The 17,052-nt window shown below is 44.6% G+C and overlaps 1 protein-coding gene across 1 annotated transcript in view; it reads left to right on the top strand.

Moving 5' to 3' along the window:
* The window catches only part of LOC132567329 (adhesion G protein-coupled receptor E3-like), a 53,981-nt gene that overhangs the window by 13,334 nt on the left and 23,595 nt on the right, over positions 1–17,052 (top strand). The window contains exons 5-12 of the mRNA XM_060233010.1: positions 4,703–4,779; positions 7,085–7,189; positions 8,676–8,850; positions 12,503–12,622; positions 13,027–13,226; positions 13,871–14,041; positions 14,825–15,019; positions 16,467–16,702. Coding sequence (XP_060088993.1) covers positions 4,703–4,779; positions 7,085–7,189; positions 8,676–8,850; positions 12,503–12,622; positions 13,027–13,226; positions 13,871–14,041; positions 14,825–15,019; positions 16,467–16,702 — 1,279 coding nt within the window. The remainder of the gene's footprint in view (positions 1–4,702; positions 4,780–7,084; positions 7,190–8,675; positions 8,851–12,502; positions 12,623–13,026; positions 13,227–13,870; positions 14,042–14,824; positions 15,020–16,466; positions 16,703–17,052) is intronic.

Genomic DNA, 17,052 nt, shown 5'->3' with positions numbered 1-17,052 from the left:
GCTTTAAGGTGTTCCGGCGCCGGTCGCCTGTCTGGGGCTCGGTCAGGGTGCAGCTTGTTCAGCAGGGTGCAGATGCGGCGGCCCATGAGGAGTTCAGCTGGACTGCGACCTGTGGAGGCGGTAGGTGTGGTCCGGTAGGCCATTAGGAAACACGCCATGTCTTTTGGCCAGTCTGAGGGGCCCAGACGGTTCAAGGCCTCCTTTGCCGTGCGCACCATCCGCTCTGCCTGGCCGTTGGTGGCTGGATGCAACGGGGCAGAGCGAATGTGCCTGATGAGGTTCTTGGCCAAGAAGTCCTGGAACACTGCGGACGTGAATGCTGTGCCGTTGTCGGTGACGATGGTCTCCGGCAACCCGTGGGTTGCAAAGATGGCCCTCAGAGCCGTGATGGTCGCCTGCGATGATGGCGAGGGCACCTGGACCACCTCCAACCACTTGGAGTATGAATCCACTAGTATGAGTAGAGTCCGCCCATGGAAGGGGCCAGCAAAGTCCATATGCAGTCTTGACCAGGGGGTTTTGGTGGATTCCCATGATTGCACTGGGCCACGTGGGGGGTCAGGCCTTGACACCTGGCATGTCGGGCACCTTTTAACCCAAGCCTCAATTTCTGCATCGAGGCTGGGCCACCAGACATAGCTCCGTGCGAGAGCCTTCATGCGGACTATGCCCGGGTGTGCCTCATGCAGGGCTCTCAGCACTTGGTCTTGCAAGGGTTTGGGGATGACGACTCTGTTGCCCCATAGTAGGCAGCCTTTGTGGGTGGATAGTTCGTCTTTCTGGGCTGCAAACGGAGTAAATTCTGGCCCAGTCGAGCCCTTGGGCCACTCCCTCCCCACCCAGTCCAAGACACGGGAGAGGACTGGATCACGAGCGGAGCGGGCAGCAACGTCGCGGGCGAGCAATGTCCTGTCCGGAAGCATGTCCATCAGTAGGATCTGATGAGCCGGGGCTGGATCAGGATCCACGTCAGGCAAGGGCAAGCGGCTCAGGGCGTCAGCATGGCCCATTGCCTTGCCCGGGCGATGCACTAGGGTGTAGGTGTAGCCGGCTAGAAAAATGGACCAACGGAGGACCCATGGGGACAACACCTGAGGGGTCTGCCGGTCCGATGCAAAGAGGCCCAAGAGGGGTTTGTTGTCCGTATAGAGGGTAAAGGGCCGGCCGTAGATGTAATCATGAAATTTTTTGACGCCGGCCACAACTGCCAACCCTTCTTTGTCGATTTGGGCGTAGTTCCGCTCCGCTGACGAGAGGGTCCGTGAGTAGTACGCGATAGGGACTTCGGTCCCATCAGGGAGTCGGTGGCCCAGAACTGCCCCCACGCCATAAGGGGATGCGTCACATGCAAGGACCAAGGGCAGGGTCTTGTCGAAATGGGCAAGGACGGAGTTGGACATCAGGAGGCCCTTGATATCCTGGAAGGCTTTAGCGTGCTGGTGGCCCCATGCCCAGGGTCGGTTCTTGTCTAGAAGTCGGTGCAGGGGTTCGGCCACCGCTGCCTTGTGGGGGAGAAAAGCATGATAAAAGTTTAGGAGGCCGAGGAAGGCCTGGAGTTCTTGCTTGTTGGTGGGCGCTGGAGCATCTCTGATGGCACGCAGCTTGGTGTCGGAGGGGTGGACCCCCTGGGCATTGATGGAGAACCCCAGGAATTCCACCCGATCCACGCCCAGGAGGCACTTCTCCCGTTTGACCTTGAGGCCGGCTGTTTCAAAACGTTGTAGGACTCCTCTAAGGCGGGCGGCGAATTCTTCAGGCGAGGCTGCTGCGATCAGCACATCATCGAAGAATCGAGTAACTCCGGGAAGTCCTTTTAAAAGAGAGTCCATGAGTTCCTGGAACAACCCCGGAGCCACACTCACGCCAAATTGCAACCGCTTTACTCTAAAGGCCCCCCGGTGGGTCACAATTGTTTGGGTGTTGGCCGTGGCCTCATCCACCGGCAGCTGTTGGTAAGCTTGGGCCAAGTCCAACTTGCCAAAATTTTTTGCGCCAGCTAGGGTGGCTAAAACGTGGCTGACAATGGGCACAGGGTATGCGTGGGGCTGAAAAGCCTTGTTGAGGGTGCACTTATAGTCTGCACAAATCCGCACCTCCCCACTGGGCTTGACTGGAGTCACGATGGGAGTTTCCCAGGTTGCGTGGGTGACAGGCTCTAGTATTCCCTGTGCAATCAGTTTATCCAGTTCCTCCTCAATTTTAGGCTTGAGCGCAAATGGAACTCGCCGCGCTTTAAGCCTAATAGGCCGCACTGTGGGGTCGAGGTGTAGTGTAACCGGGGGACCCGTGTAGCAGCCCAAGGTGCCATTGAAAACGGCCGGGAACTCTTCGCAAACCTTGTTAAAGTCCACTCCGACAGTCTTATTGACCCCCCTGATCTCTATTCCCAGGGGCTTGAACCAGTCGAGACCCAAAAGGTTTGTAAGGTGGTTCTTGACAACTAGCACTTGTAGCTGGCCCTTGAACCCCTTGTATTGGACTGGGACTGGGCCCACTCCCAAGATAGGCACCTTATTCTTCTGGAAGTCCACTAAGGTAAACCCCGGGTCCCTGAGACGAGGCCTCAGCCTGGTGGGAATTTTAAAAAATGTCTCTGCCACTATAATAGATGATGCTGACCCAGAGTCCACCTCCATTTGGCAGGGCACCCCCCCCGATCCCTACATTGACCCAGATTTTGGAGGGCCTGACTGGTGAGGGTAGGTACTGTACCGGGTATGGGTGGGCGTGGAGAGCGTCGGTCTCGAAGTCTGGCTGGCCTTCGGAGTGCGCAGATCTTTGTGGGACGCGTGCTCGGGATTTGGATCTGCAGGCGCAGGCTATGTGGCCTTCCTTGTTGCAGAGTCGACAGATGGCATTCCGGAATCGGCAGGTCTTCCGCTCGTGCTGGCCCCCGCAACTTGCACATGCAGGTAGTGTCTTGTGTCTCATGCCCTGTGGGACATGGGTGGTCTTCCTTCCCGCTGAACGATAGCCGGTTTGTAGAGCTTTGTCCTCGTCTGAGTCCTCTGTAGATGGTTCAGGGTTGATCTGGTGTGCCGCAGCCTGTCTTGTCAGCCGTGGCTCTGCTGATCTGCCCTTCTCCCAGCTGGTGGCCACATCGATTGCCTTTGTTAGGTCGCACTCGGAGAGGGACAGGAGTTTCTGTACTAGTTTTTCGTCCCTCAAGCCCCATACAAACTGGTCGAGAAGGGCTTCGTTGAGGTCTGCGAAACTGCATCGGCTTGCCATCCGGCGCAGGCTTGTCAAGAACGCCATCGTGGTTTCGCCTGCCTTCTGTGTCCTTTGTCGGAAGTCCCAGTGCCGGGTGAGCTTGGTTGGCTGGGGCTGGAAATACTTCTCCAGAGCGCTGATGATGTCGTCCATCAGCGTCTCTGAGAGCTTCCTGGGTTGGAGAAGAGCCCTGGCTAAGTCCACGGTCTCTGTACCACACGTACTGATAAGCAGAGCTCTCTGCATGGTAGTCTCTGTAATCTTCCGGAAGGTCAGGTATGACTGGAAGCCTTCGACCCTCTGGGCGATCGATGCTAAAGGGCTGTAGGAGGTTGGCTGGAGCCTCCATTCTTGGCAGCGTGTCTGGGTGGCTTGCGACCTGGGGTGTGCGCAGAGCGGAGGTGCGGACCCAGATGGCTTGGATTTCCGTGTTCCTGGTTCTGTTGCTGGTTCTTACTGGCATCCCATCCTCGTCGCCAGTGTAAAGTACTGGGGTTGGCGCAGTAAGAGACCAGAGTCGGAGAGTGATTTCAGCAAGCTTTACTTCAGGAACACACACACAGACTGAGCTCTATTCAAACTTCCCGCTCTTTTATACAATTCTTGCCCCCTTCTGATTGGTCCTTAACTATTTACATGGATTGGCTATTTACAGGGCCCTAAGGGCCTATCAGGGTACAGTATGAGCCTAGATGTTGATTGGCTACTTATGTTTCAATCCTTCCCCTGATTGGGCACGCTTAGGCCTTCTCTGGAACCCTGGTGTGGAGTACAAGCTTTGGCTTGTTCAGCTTCCCTCCAAAAGTAACAGTTCTCCCATTTAAGCCTAGGACACAACAGTCCTGAAGAAACCAAACCCTTCCCTTTTCTGACCAGAAGACTCAACCAGGGTCACTGCATTACTAGTTCAGAAATAACCTCCCTCTCAAGAGCTTGGAGCCACAGGTCTTCATATCTAGATGTTTTATCTCTGAGACTGGAACTCATAAATGTAAACAGTTCTTTTTAGAGCAGAGTGCAGGCTCTATTGTCAGGCTTGAAGAGCAATGCCTTATGGGAGACAACCAAACAGAGAGGCCTAAGCAAATTCAGGCTACTATAACTCAAGTAAGCATCAGGACCTCAGTCAGCCTCTGAGCATTGACCCACAAATAGGCAACTATTTCTATTGTGTGTGAAGGGGGGGGGGGGGAATAGGCAGGCCTGCTTGCTCTTCTCCACCACAGAGATCACCCAGAGACAAAGAGCGGGGCAAGAGAGTACAAGAGCTGAGGGAGCCACTGGAAGGAGGGAAATAAATGAAATAACTGAAAGGACTACATCAAGAGCCATGAACTTCAGAGCAGAAAATAGTAAGGAAGTCAGATTTATCAGAGTAGTTCTATTGGTCAAATCCATAAAGACAATAGACAATCTACCATGCTTTACACGAGCAATTTCTCTTCCACTGCATGGGCATCAGAGTTCAACATTTTGTTTTCCTTCACAGAAATTCCCTACCACTGCCAGCCAGATATAATGAGAGGAAATGACAATGTAATGAAGTGTTTAAATGCAACAAAACAAGTAAGTTTGCCATGCCATGTGTAAACTTAGTACAGTAGACACTTGCCATTCACAGGGGATCCATTCCTAAGATCACTGTAAATTGCAAAATCTACAAATACTGAAGGCAGAGATCCCAACAGCAGACATCCAAATTTCATCATGATAGTATGGTGGGAGTAAAGAGGCTGGAGACCACATCCCTTGATTGTACCACAGAGAGTAAATAAGTGAAATCTCATGTCATGAATCTGCAAATGGTAAGGGTCTATTATATAATGCTCAAATTACGATGTTCACAGTCATGCTGGTTCCACAAAATAAAGAACACAAAATGCATGATGTGTTATTTGACAAACTGATTATTTTGATGTTTATTTATAGACTGATTTTTCAACTTTAAAAGTCCCCAATGTGGTTTACAGCACAATAAAATAAAAGAGGAGTCAATAAAAATAGTAATATTTTTCCTGTAAAAAATAATCCTGTAAATATACAACAAGAAGCGATGCAATAAAATACAATGAAAAATAGTTTCTCAGTAGTATCACTCCTCCTGTCATACCTTTTCTTATACCTAAAAGGCCCTTTGGAAAAGATAGGGCTTCAAACCCAACCTAAAAACCTTTCAGGAAGCAGCCTGAGGGGGGAGTTCCACATTTTGGGGGAAAAGCCCCCAAAATCCCTCCCATAGGTTCCCATCAGCCAAACCTCTGCTTAGGCTGGTTTCTAAAGGAAGGCTTTCTGGATTCACCTCAAACATTGGGTTGGTTGGTTCTCTGAGCCTAAAGTTGTGTTCTATGGCCAAAATAAGCACCTTTTATTGATTCTGGAAACAAATTTGAAGGCAATGTAGATAGTATAGGACTGGCTTTATATGATCACAGTGTAGGGTTGCCAACTCCCAGTTGGGGGCAGAGGATCCCGTGATTTGGGTGCCCTCCCCCACTTTAGGGTTATCAGAAGGGGGGGGGAATGTCCGCTGGGCACTGCATTATACCATATGGACTTGGAGATAGGTTCCCCACAGGGTATAATGGAGAATCGATCCATGGGGTTCTGGGGGGGGGGCTATTCTTTGAGATAGAGAGACCAAACTTTCAGCATAGGATCTGATGCCTCTCCTTAACCCCACCCCCAAGTTTCCAAAAGATTGGACTAGAGGACCCAATTCTATGACCCCAAAAAGAAGATGCCTCCATCCTCTATTATTTCCAATGGAAGGAAGGCATTTAAAAGAAGTGCGGTCCCTTTAAATGTGGTGGCTAGAATTCCCTTCAGAGTTCATAGAATCATAAAATCATAGAGTTGGAAGGGACTTCCAGGGTCATCTAGTCCAACCCCCTGCACAATGCAGGAAACTCACAATACCTCTCCCTAAATTCACAGGATCTTCATTGCTGTCAGATGGCCATCTAGCCTCTGTTTAAGCTGTTCAATTGTCTTTGTCAAAACCTTTCTCTTGGTTCCACCCCCAAAGTCCCCAGATACTTCCTGAGATGGACCTGGCAACCCTATCACAGTGGCAGGCAACTTTAAGGAACCTAGCTGCTGCATTTGGGATCAAATGAAGTTTCCAAACCATCTTCAAGAATATGCATCCATACATTTATCATGATAAGGCTCTAATCAGATGTTAGGTAACTGCAGTAATCAAAAAATAACATACATTGTTCTTTTTTTCTAATATATTGGTTGACTATATGGATATCTGAGAGGAAACTGATGCGTAATAGAGTCAAATCATTAGACTTTGACAGAGAATTAGCTGCATAATTTTTCATAGATACTTCCTGCCCACCCACCCCCACCCCCGAAATAGGAAGAGCCCTGTTGTATCAGATCCATAGTTCATTTCATCCAATATCCCATTTCACATGGTGTCCAGGCAATTACTATGGAGGGCCAACAATGGGACATGAAGTCCTTCATCTAGTGTTGTCCCCTAGCAATGGTATTCAGAGGTTTTCTGCTTCTAACTTGGAGGTTCCCTTTAGTCACCCTTGCTAGTAGCCACTGATGGACATCCATGAATTTTCTTATTCCCTTTTAAAGCTATCTGTGCTTGGGGCCATAATCCTTTAGCAATGAATTCCGCATTTTAATCACTTGCTGAGACTCTGGAGAACCGCTGCTGCCTTTTGGGGAAGGGAATATAGAAAATAGATAGGCAGTGCTCTGACTTGGTGCAAAGCAGCTTCATATCACCAGACATAACTAGACCTTTTCACAACCCATCTAATGACATGCTGAACAGTTGCAACGATTCCTTTTCTCCTTATTATCTAACCTCTGCCAACACAGATTTTCCCCCCTCTTCTTTTAGAATTCCCTGGGCCATAACAGCAGCTTCTATTGCTCAGTGGTGGAGTCTACCTTCAGTCTCTTGTCATTTGCCTGTGAAAATGACAGCCTGGCATTTTCCTTGGAGGTGAGACTTACTCAGAACTAAAGAGACATTTGGTTGTGCTTTCCCTTTCTGAGATGTTGCAATACTTTCTTGTATGGTGTCATATTGTAGACTACAGTGAGTGATGGCTGAATGTGTCCAGGTACTCATTTTGTCTACCACCTAGGAGCTAGACAGAGAGAAAGGTGATTGTTTTGTTCCTATGCATTATTTCTTATATCTGTGTGTATCTCTGCACACATGCATACAGTCAAATAATGAGCAAGGTGTCGGCTGTTTATTCACCAAGTACATTCTGGAAGTTCATTTATTAACTAGTCTACCTTTCTCATTGCAACTCAAGGTGGATTATGTCATTATAAAATCATGCAAAAGAGGCTAGTATATACAGCTAGATTACAACAATAGACATCAGTAAAACAAAAATAGTATAATGCAATTAATAAACAATGCCATATAGAACACCCTTTGCACCACCTGCTTTATTTATTTATTTTTTTAAAAACCACAATATTGTTCCCTTTATAAAAGAATGCGCCCCAATCTGTTTACTACAACCATTAGTAAGTTTTTGAATGGGTTACTTGTTCATAAGACAATGCCTATTTATTGTCCAGCTTTTTAAAATTTGATTTATATCCCACCCACCCCACCGAGGCAGGCTCAGGGCAGCTCATAGCATAAAACCACAACAAACAATTGCTAACAGATTTTGAAATCCAGATCTAAGTACCCTATGGGGAACATATGGGGAGAGACGGTCCTTAAGGTAGGCAGGTCCTAGGCCATATAGGGCCTTCAAGGTGATAACCAGCACCTTGTAGCAAATCCAGGATACTATTGGCAGCCAGTGCAGTTCCCGCAGTCCTGGCTGTATGCGCTCCCACCTGGGAAGCCCCAGTAGCAGCCTGGCCTCTGCATTCTTCACTAGCTGCAGTTTCTGGATTTGAGACAGGGGCAGCCCCATGTAGAGGGCATTACAGTAGTCCAATCTCGAGGTGACCCTTACATGGATCACCATTGCCAGGTCGCTGTGCTCAAGGAAGGGGACCAGCTGCCTCACCCGCCTAAGATGGAAAAATGTGGATTTAGCAGTGGCTGCTATCTGGGCCTCCATTGTCAAGGCAGGCTTCAGCAGCACCCCCAAGATTCTGACCTTGTGTGCCATTGTCAGTGGCGCACCGTCAAATGCTGGTAAGGGGATTTCCCTGCCCAGACTGCCGCAATTAAGGCAAAGGACCTCTGTCTTAGTTGGATTCAGCTTCAATCAACTCAGCCTAAGCCATCCTGCCACAGCTTGCAATGCCACATCCAGATTTTCTGGGACACAGCCAGGCTGGCCATCCATCAGTAGATAGAGCTGATTTTCAAGACTGATTAAAAATCTGCCTCTGCCTCGTCTGTGTAGATTCACTACCTGATTCTCTTTTGACAATGACATCCTTGTGAATAATCAAGGGTCCTTCTGAATGGTTGTGTGGTCTGTTTGTTTCTTGTAATGTTACAGGAAACAGCAGAATCGTTTGAAAAGCTTGTCAATAATTCTGTCTGGAATACTGAGGCAAAGGAGGATGTTGTATCTACTGTGATGCTAGTTATGGAAGAGCTAGGATCCACTGCTGTAACAACAGCTCTCTCATCTCCAGAGACACCCATCCAGACTGTGACTACTAAGTCAGTAGGTAAGACATAGCAAAGTGACTTCTATTGTATCTTAAAAAAATAAGATTGCTCTTTTTGTGCTTCTGAAGTCCAACTACATGGCAAAGAACTGTGTGGGGGCAGTTAGCATGGTGTCCCCTTGAAAGGTTTTGTAGCTGCCAAAACTCTTTCAGGAAATGTTCCCATTACACTAATAACTTCCTTAATCACTGTTTAATTGATCTCTTCAGTGGAAAGTTGCTGTTTGTAACTGAGACTGTAACTTGTAAGTGTCCATTCTAGTGATTTAGACACCAGAAATCGTGGTTTACTGGAAAGCTAAGGACACTGAAGAAACAGTGCAAATAAAACACTGAAGGACACTGAAGAAACAGGGATGCCAAACCCCCAGTCCGGGCACGGGTTTCCCCACCCAGGAGGCTCCCAAACCACCAACCCATACTGGGCCAGCGTGGGGAACCTCCCCCGACATTGCCAGCTCAACGGCATCACCCAGAAGTGATGACCTTGTGCCGGCGACATCGTGCGGCAGCCACTCTCAGTCAGGAAAACTCTATGGTTTTCCCAGACGCTCTAGCCATTTGGGAGGGGAAACTCTATGGTACAATAGTCCCCCACTGGAGGCTGCAAGAGACTTGGCAACCCTAATAACTGGGCAGAATGAAATATTATTCAAAGATAATTATGATATGGTCTGGAAAAAAATACAAAAGGATATGGAAAGATGGTAAAAATTAAAATTATCTTGGTTGGGAAGAATTTCTACAATTAAAATTAATGTACTACCAAAAAATATTCCAGATGGTATTCCAGATGATATCAATCAATATACAAGAGAAACTTTGAAAGACTGGCAAAAGCAAATAAATATATTCATATAGAAGGGTGAGAAGCCAAGGATCAGATTCAAAGTGTTGTAAAATGGTGGGGGGAAGAGGAGGTTTAGCAGTACCCAATGTTAAACTGTGCTACCAAGCAGCTGAGTCTGGATTTCAGATTGGATTACAAACTGAAATGATAGATTAATGAAATTAGAAAATGCAGACCAGACAGAAAGGCTACGTGGTCTTCTTTGGGTAAAGAAAATGACACAAATTCAAAAGAAATCTCATGCAGCTACTTAAAGTCTCGGTTTCTCTGAAAAAAAGGATTAGTCCACTGACTTCACAATTATGTCAGCAATAGAGGCATTCTATGATAAATATGAGAGAAATATTAATGATTTTATAACCTATCAAGACATGCTGAATTTACAAGGAGAGGTTAAAACAGTAAAAGAAGAAGAAAGAATATACAATGGCTGGTATTCTTCAGCTAACTTTGAGACTGAAAAAAAGCTGTTCAAGCTTATAGAGGACAGATAAGAGATTTAACTGATTTTTTAAAAAAAAATTATTCAATGAAAGGATCATCTGCTAAGATGAATTTACAAACTTTTACTTCAGTATGATACTGAAACTGAGGAAGTCAAAATGTATATGCTGCCAGCCAAAGTGATAAAAATAACAGCTGAGACGGGTGAAGAAAAGTGGTTGTCATATAATAAACTATTAAAAATAAAAAGTGGCAAAATAGAATTGAAAACTGCTGAAGAGCTGAATAATAAATATGATTGGTTTCAAATGCAACAAATAAAGAGCTTGGTGGAGAATGACATTAAAACTGAAGGAATAAGAAAAGAACAAACAGAAATGGAAAAAAGTTCTGCTTGGAGACAACGAAAAATTAATTTCAAAATTATATAAATTACTTTTAAAATGGTCTACGGAAGATGAAGTAGTGAAATCTCAAATGATTAAGTGGGCAATTAATGTAAATAAAGAAATACAGATGGAAGCTTGGGAATATTTGTGGAAGAACTCTATGAAGCTTTTGACGTGCCATAGTATTAAAGAAAACTGTTTTAAAATGATGTATAGATGGTATATGACTCCTAAGAAATTGGCAAAAATGAATAATAAGATGCCAGACAGATGTTGGAAATGTAAAATACATGAAGGTTCTTTCTACCATATGTGGTGGACTTGTGAAAGAGCAAAAAAGTATTTATGTTGTAGTCCACTCTGAGCCTCTACGGGGGAATGGGTGAAATATAAATAAATAATAATAAAATGAAAGAATACTTCATGAATTGTTCTGATGCATGCTGGTGGTGGCCAGAACAATATGGGCAACCAAATGGAAAGCTGAGGAGTGCCCATACAACAAAAACAATTGCAGAGATAAAATGCCATTATGGCCAAATTAACCAATTATATAAATTGAAGACTGGTCAAAGAATCTGGAAAAAAAAGGAAAATTATTATGCTTACTATAAGATGAAAAAAAAAAGATTTGTATTAGCCCTCTCCAGCCCCACCCACCACACAGGGTGTCTGTTGTGAGGGAGGAAGGTAAAGGAGATTGTGAGCCGCTCTGAGACTCTTCGGAGTGGAGGGTTGGATATAAATCCAATATCTTCTTCTTCAAAGGACTACTTGCTCCTACACTTGCTTCCTTTCTGAAGTCATCTGAAGGGGGATCATATCCAGCCGATGCCCTTGCATTCAGAAGTTATGTAATAAGAGAAACAAACACTGTGATGTTTAGTAAAACCTTTTTAGAAAAACCCTTTTAGAATCATGTAATCTTGTTATACATTATAATAGTACAAGAAATGTCCATCCACATTACAAGAAAGGCCCATTCTCACATTATAATATTACAAGAAAGGCCCATTCTCAATGATCACCTGGATATAGACTCATATTGAATTGTTACAACAGGCTAATAACCCTGAAAGAAATAGGAAGCACTACTCCTAAGGAAGTTCACTTACGAAATGAGCCTATATCCAGATGATCTTTGAAAGTGGACCTTTTTTGTAATATTGTAATGTGAGAATGGACATTTCTTGCAATATTGCAATTTGAATGGACATTTCTTGTGCTATTGTAATGTATAAAAAGATTATATGATTCTAAAAAGGTTTTTCTAAACATTGTTAGCCAGTACATCAGTGTTGGTTTCTCTTATTGCTTGTAATATGAACTGTGATCCCAGTTTGTTGGTTTTTCAAAACCTATGTAGGCATGACCAGAGAGATTGCATTATCTGCAGTAATACTCCAGTGTTAGAATGTTCTCCTGACACCAAGTCTACTGCTTGCTTGAATCCAAACCTTGTTTTCTATCAGGAATTGGACACTTCTAGCATTAGAAAAGGTAAGCATTTTTCACTAATTCCCCTCTTCCACTGTAGAACCCAAACCATGCCCTGTGGGCTGTAGTTGGTTACATTTTCACTGTGTGGACAACTTTGGATGTAAGACACTGAATTTTAAGTGCCAGATTAAAATAGTGTTATTCTCCTGAACTTTTAACAGATGGTGCCCTTTGCTATATATTAGTACTGCTGGTTCTGCTTCAGAATTTTATATTGCAATTTTATTGGGTTTTTTTTTTTTAAATTATGGTTAACTGGTTTGTTTGGCATCTTTCTGGTCTTTAAAATGAAAAGCAGAATATAAGCACTGTAAATTAAATTATATCTCCAATAGAAATGTTACCTGTCTGTCTGTAATAACAGATCAGTAGAAACACTGTGTTTATTTTGGGATACACTCATTAACCGGTAAGATTTATAGTAGTGCTGCTTATTCAACAACTCAGGTTCCCTTTCTGCTGATTTTAGTGATTCAAACACAACTCATGAATGAAGAACAGATTTCCAGAAGAGAAACTATGAGGTTAGATGCCCAAGGAGACCAACTGGCTATTCATCCAAGTGCACTGGCTAGGACAGCCACTCAAGGTATGCTGTCTCCTTTTTTCCCAGGTAACATTTATACAAATACACTAATCCTTTTATTCATGGAAAGTCTAGACTTTTAGACAAAATTGTATAATCATAGTTAAAATGCAAGTACTCAAGATCACAAGGTGCCAGCCAGGCATGGTGGAATGAGAGAATGAGAAGGCAAAGAAGAGCTGTTAGGGAGGGGTGGAGGTGTCACTGTCACCTTACCTGTGCTGTCTTGTGTACCTCCTGGTGTACTTTGAAGCATATGTGGCCATTTCTTCATAAATTATTTTGCATCTTACTGCTATGCTTATTACCAAGGTATAGCCAGTGTCTAGGTAATAATGTATACATTTTGGCCTGAGCCATTTCTCTCTTCTCTCCTCTAACCTCTGTCTTCATGATGTCTCCCACAGGTTACATTGCTGTGGCTTTTTTATCATTCAATGGGCTGGAATCACTCCTAGGAAATTCCTCTTCCCTGCAGAATATGACTCTGCAGAATGGCAAAAAGCTGGAAAACATCCGTATGAACTCCAGGGTAGTAAGTGCTTCTACCAGCAGCTGGATGAGAAATATTTCCATCCCTATCAACCTCACTTTTTGTCACCTTGAGGTATGTAACTCAAATCTGTTGGAGACATCTGGAAAATGCCAACAATATTTTCCTGTTCACTTAGTCATATTCATATGTATTCATACATATTAAGATGTGATAGAGAATACGAATGCCAAGGAAAGAGCTGACAGAATTTAAGTTCAAATCCCTGCCAGTCAGTATTGTAGCAGATGTCAGGAAGTATGGAACCTGAAACTAAATCCTGTACATATTTCCTTTAGCTCATCTTACATCTGTTGCCTGTTTTAATGAGTGATGCCTAATCTGTATGCTAGAAGAAAATGTAACTATTAGTTCTGTGTGAACCAGTGTTCCCTGTAAGCTGAGTTAGCGTGAGCTAGCTCACAAATTTTTAGCCTCCAGCTCACACATTTTTGTCTTAGCTCAGGAAGGATGACCCCAGAGCACAATAATTTATGGAGTAGTTCACAACTTTAATTAATGCCAGTAGCTCACAACTTTAATACCAAGAGCTCACAAAGTAGAATTTTTGCTCACAACACTCTTCAGCTTAGAGGGAACATTGGTGTGAACTCTGTTTAAAGGATTTGTAACCTGTCTTGAACCCAATAAGGACAGTGTATAAATCCCATAAATGAATGAATCAGGTATCTCCTTTCAACCATTCTCCTTCTTTGCAGGACAAGGATCCCCAGAAAGAAGCTATTTGTGTCCAGTTGAGCTCTGCAAGCAAGGATAGTGCCTGGACTCCTGAGGGCTGTTGGCATCTCCATTCTAACAACTCTCATTCCAAATGCAGTTGTCAATATTTCTCTACATATGCTGTGTTGATGGCTACCATTCCCAAGCAAGTATGTGGTATTTGGATTTGGAAATCTCTCAACCCCCTCTTGTAGCAAGCAAAGAATGAGAAAGCAAGTTTAAGCCAGTTTTAAGCCATTCAATTATGTATGTTTGTATGTACATACAGTCTGCCTTTCTCACTTGGACTCAAGGCTAATTATGCAAAAGAGGAGAATCACATCTATTCCCTAGTATACTAATGTGATTACTATATGTGCTGGTCACTAATTACCAAATCTCTTTCTGTGGAATGTTGGCTAGAAACCCTCTGGAATTTGACACTTTGCACATATACTCTTATAACTTGGAAATACTGTGTCCATCTGGTTATGGCCACTAGTGTAGAAGGAACACAGTGAGGGAGGGAAAGTGTTACTTTAGCAAGAAAAAAGGAAAGGTGTAATTCTAACAACTTGGGAAGAAGGAACTGGGAAAACTTTGAAAGTCCTGCTGCAAGGCAAGAACAGGCTGGAGGGGGTGAGAAGGGATGGAAGGGATGAAAGGAAAATACAGTGTGGACATCTCTTCCCCCTTCCCTTCCAGCCCTCTCTTGCCATGACAGTTCATAACTAAATTATTTCATTAACTTTCTATTACATTCATTGTATTTACAAAAGTTCTGCAAGATATTCAGCATATTATTTTCATCCACTGCAATGAATGGACTGAGGCAGGTGTAAACCAGCTGAGGATTTGTTCCATCAACAAATGTATGCAGAATGAAAGGTAGAAGAGATTTGCTTGTCACAAGGCAGTTGTCTGAATCTGAGAGCAGGTCTTCTGTGTTCCAGGGGGATCTGGTTCTTGTCTTCATCAGCTACATTGGACTGATCATTTCAATCGTCTGCCTCTTCCTATCCATTGTAACATTTCTCTACTGCCGCTCCGTCCAAAATAGTAGCACTTTCATCCACCTACAGCTGGGCTTCTGCCTCTTCTTTGCAGACATTCTCTTCTTAGCAGGAATAGACAAAACATACAACAAGGTACTCAACACATCTTGAAAAGATATGTGTGACATACTCTGCCCTGTAGAGTTTAAAAGTGTGATTTCCAGCATTCCTTTTCTCTTTACATATGTATACACACAGTGTACAAAGCCATTACTGCCATAGGGCAGTATTGTCCCTGCCATTTGGGGGGGGGGGGTCACACACACTCCCCATGTAGAAGCTGTTGGGTTGCCAGGCCCCTTGGTGGAGGTAGGGATTCCCCCACCCAACAGGCCCTATCCCCAGCCACTGATCAGCTGGCTGGTGGGGGGACTTACCAGCAGAAAAAGAAGGCCAACGCCTCTTGTCTGGCATTGTAAAGGAAGTAATGTGAGCCACACCAGTGACTTCCAGGTGACACTCTGGTATTTGGACAAAAACTCTATGGTAGAAGCCAGTTTTATAATAGAATTTTTGCCCAAATACCAGAATGTTGCCCAGACATCACTGGCATGATGGCATCACTTCCTGTGTGGTGCTGGCAACAAGACCTAGGATCCCCCACCAGTTGTCGGGAGGGACTTGGCAACTCTAAGAAGCTGCCATTGATTATATGTTATAATATGGGGCGTTTTCGCACTGACCTTAATCGGCAGCGACGTCCCTCTTCACCGCGCAGGATCTGCGCGGATTTCGCACCAATTGCTGCGGAGCACCCGGAAGACCCGCAAAGTCCCGTGGCTTTTGCGGCGCAAATGGAAACTGGTTTTTGGCGGTTTCCATTTGCGCCGCAAAAGCCGACGGACTTTGCGGCTCTTCCGGGTGCTCCGCAGCAATTGGTGCGAAATTCGCGCAGATCCTGCGCGGTGAAGAGGGACATCGCTGCCGATTAAGGTCAGTGCGAAAACGCCCATGGTTTGTCCTCTGAGGGAAATATTAGGAATGGCAAGATCCCTGATATAATATAGAAGAATCCAGGGAATTATACCTCTGTGTAACACTATACCCAGGACTTTTTTTGAGCAGGAACGCACAGGAATGCAGTTCTGGCTGGCTTGGTGTCAGAGGGTGTGGCCTAATATGCAAATGAGCTCCTACTGGGCTTTTCCTACAAAAAGTCCTATGTGTAACAATGGTGATGTCAGGGTGTGTGTCCTAATATGCAAATGAGTTCCTGCTGGGCTTTTTCTACCAAAAAAGCCCTGACTATACCTATAGTGTTGATGGGGCAAAAACATACATTTTCAGCAAGCCTAGTCAGATTTTATTCCTTTTAGTTTTATTTCTGATAATGTAATATGGAGGAAGTTTGCTCTGATTCTTCCTGAGCAGGTTGTCCTGTAGTTCTGTTTGAGATGCTGAACTGCTCTATTGCAATTAGTATGGTAGAATTCTAGAAATTTGTTTCAGTCCACTTCAGTTTCTTAATTCAAACCCAGGAGAGGAAAAGCAATGCAAGAAGCCAGTCCTGAAAGAAAGACAGCTGTTATTTCTGATCCAGGTTCTGTGCTCAGTTGTTGCTGGAATGCTGCATTACGTCTTCCTGGCCTGCTTTCTGTGGATGTTCTTGGAAGGTGTGAATCTGTACTTCATTGTCAAGAATCTGAAAGTGGCAAATTACAGTGGTGCCAACAAACATGTGAGGATATGCATGTACCTCTGTGGCTATGGGATCCCTGCCTTGATAGTAGCAATTTCTGCAGCAAGTGCTCCATGGGCCTATGGGACTCATTATCAGTAAGTGCTTGTTTTGAAGTTTTTAGTAGAGAACTGAATATTAACTTTTGTAAAATCTCTCTTCAGCCAGTGGAACATATCCTGGCTCCTTACTCAAAAATAAATACCATTGATTTTAATGGAACTTATTCCCAGTTATTTCATTTGAGATTACTCCTTTATACTGACTCTGTAATAAAACCCACAAGAGATCTTTTGTCACAGTGATTCCCAAAGAATTAGCTGATATTCACTGGGGATAGTACAATAAGGAGCATTGCGACACAATGAGATTGAGTAGATTCAAACCTGGGGTTGCTAGCTTCCAGGAAGGGCATGGAGATCTCCTGGTATTACAACTGACCTCCAGA

Source organism: Heteronotia binoei, chromosome 2 (assembly GCF_032191835.1).
Source record: "Heteronotia binoei isolate CCM8104 ecotype False Entrance Well chromosome 2, APGP_CSIRO_Hbin_v1, whole genome shotgun sequence".
Lineage (NCBI taxonomy): Eukaryota > Metazoa > Chordata > Lepidosauria > Squamata > Gekkonidae > Heteronotia > Heteronotia binoei.
This window is presented reverse-complemented; position numbering and strand designations above follow the sequence as displayed.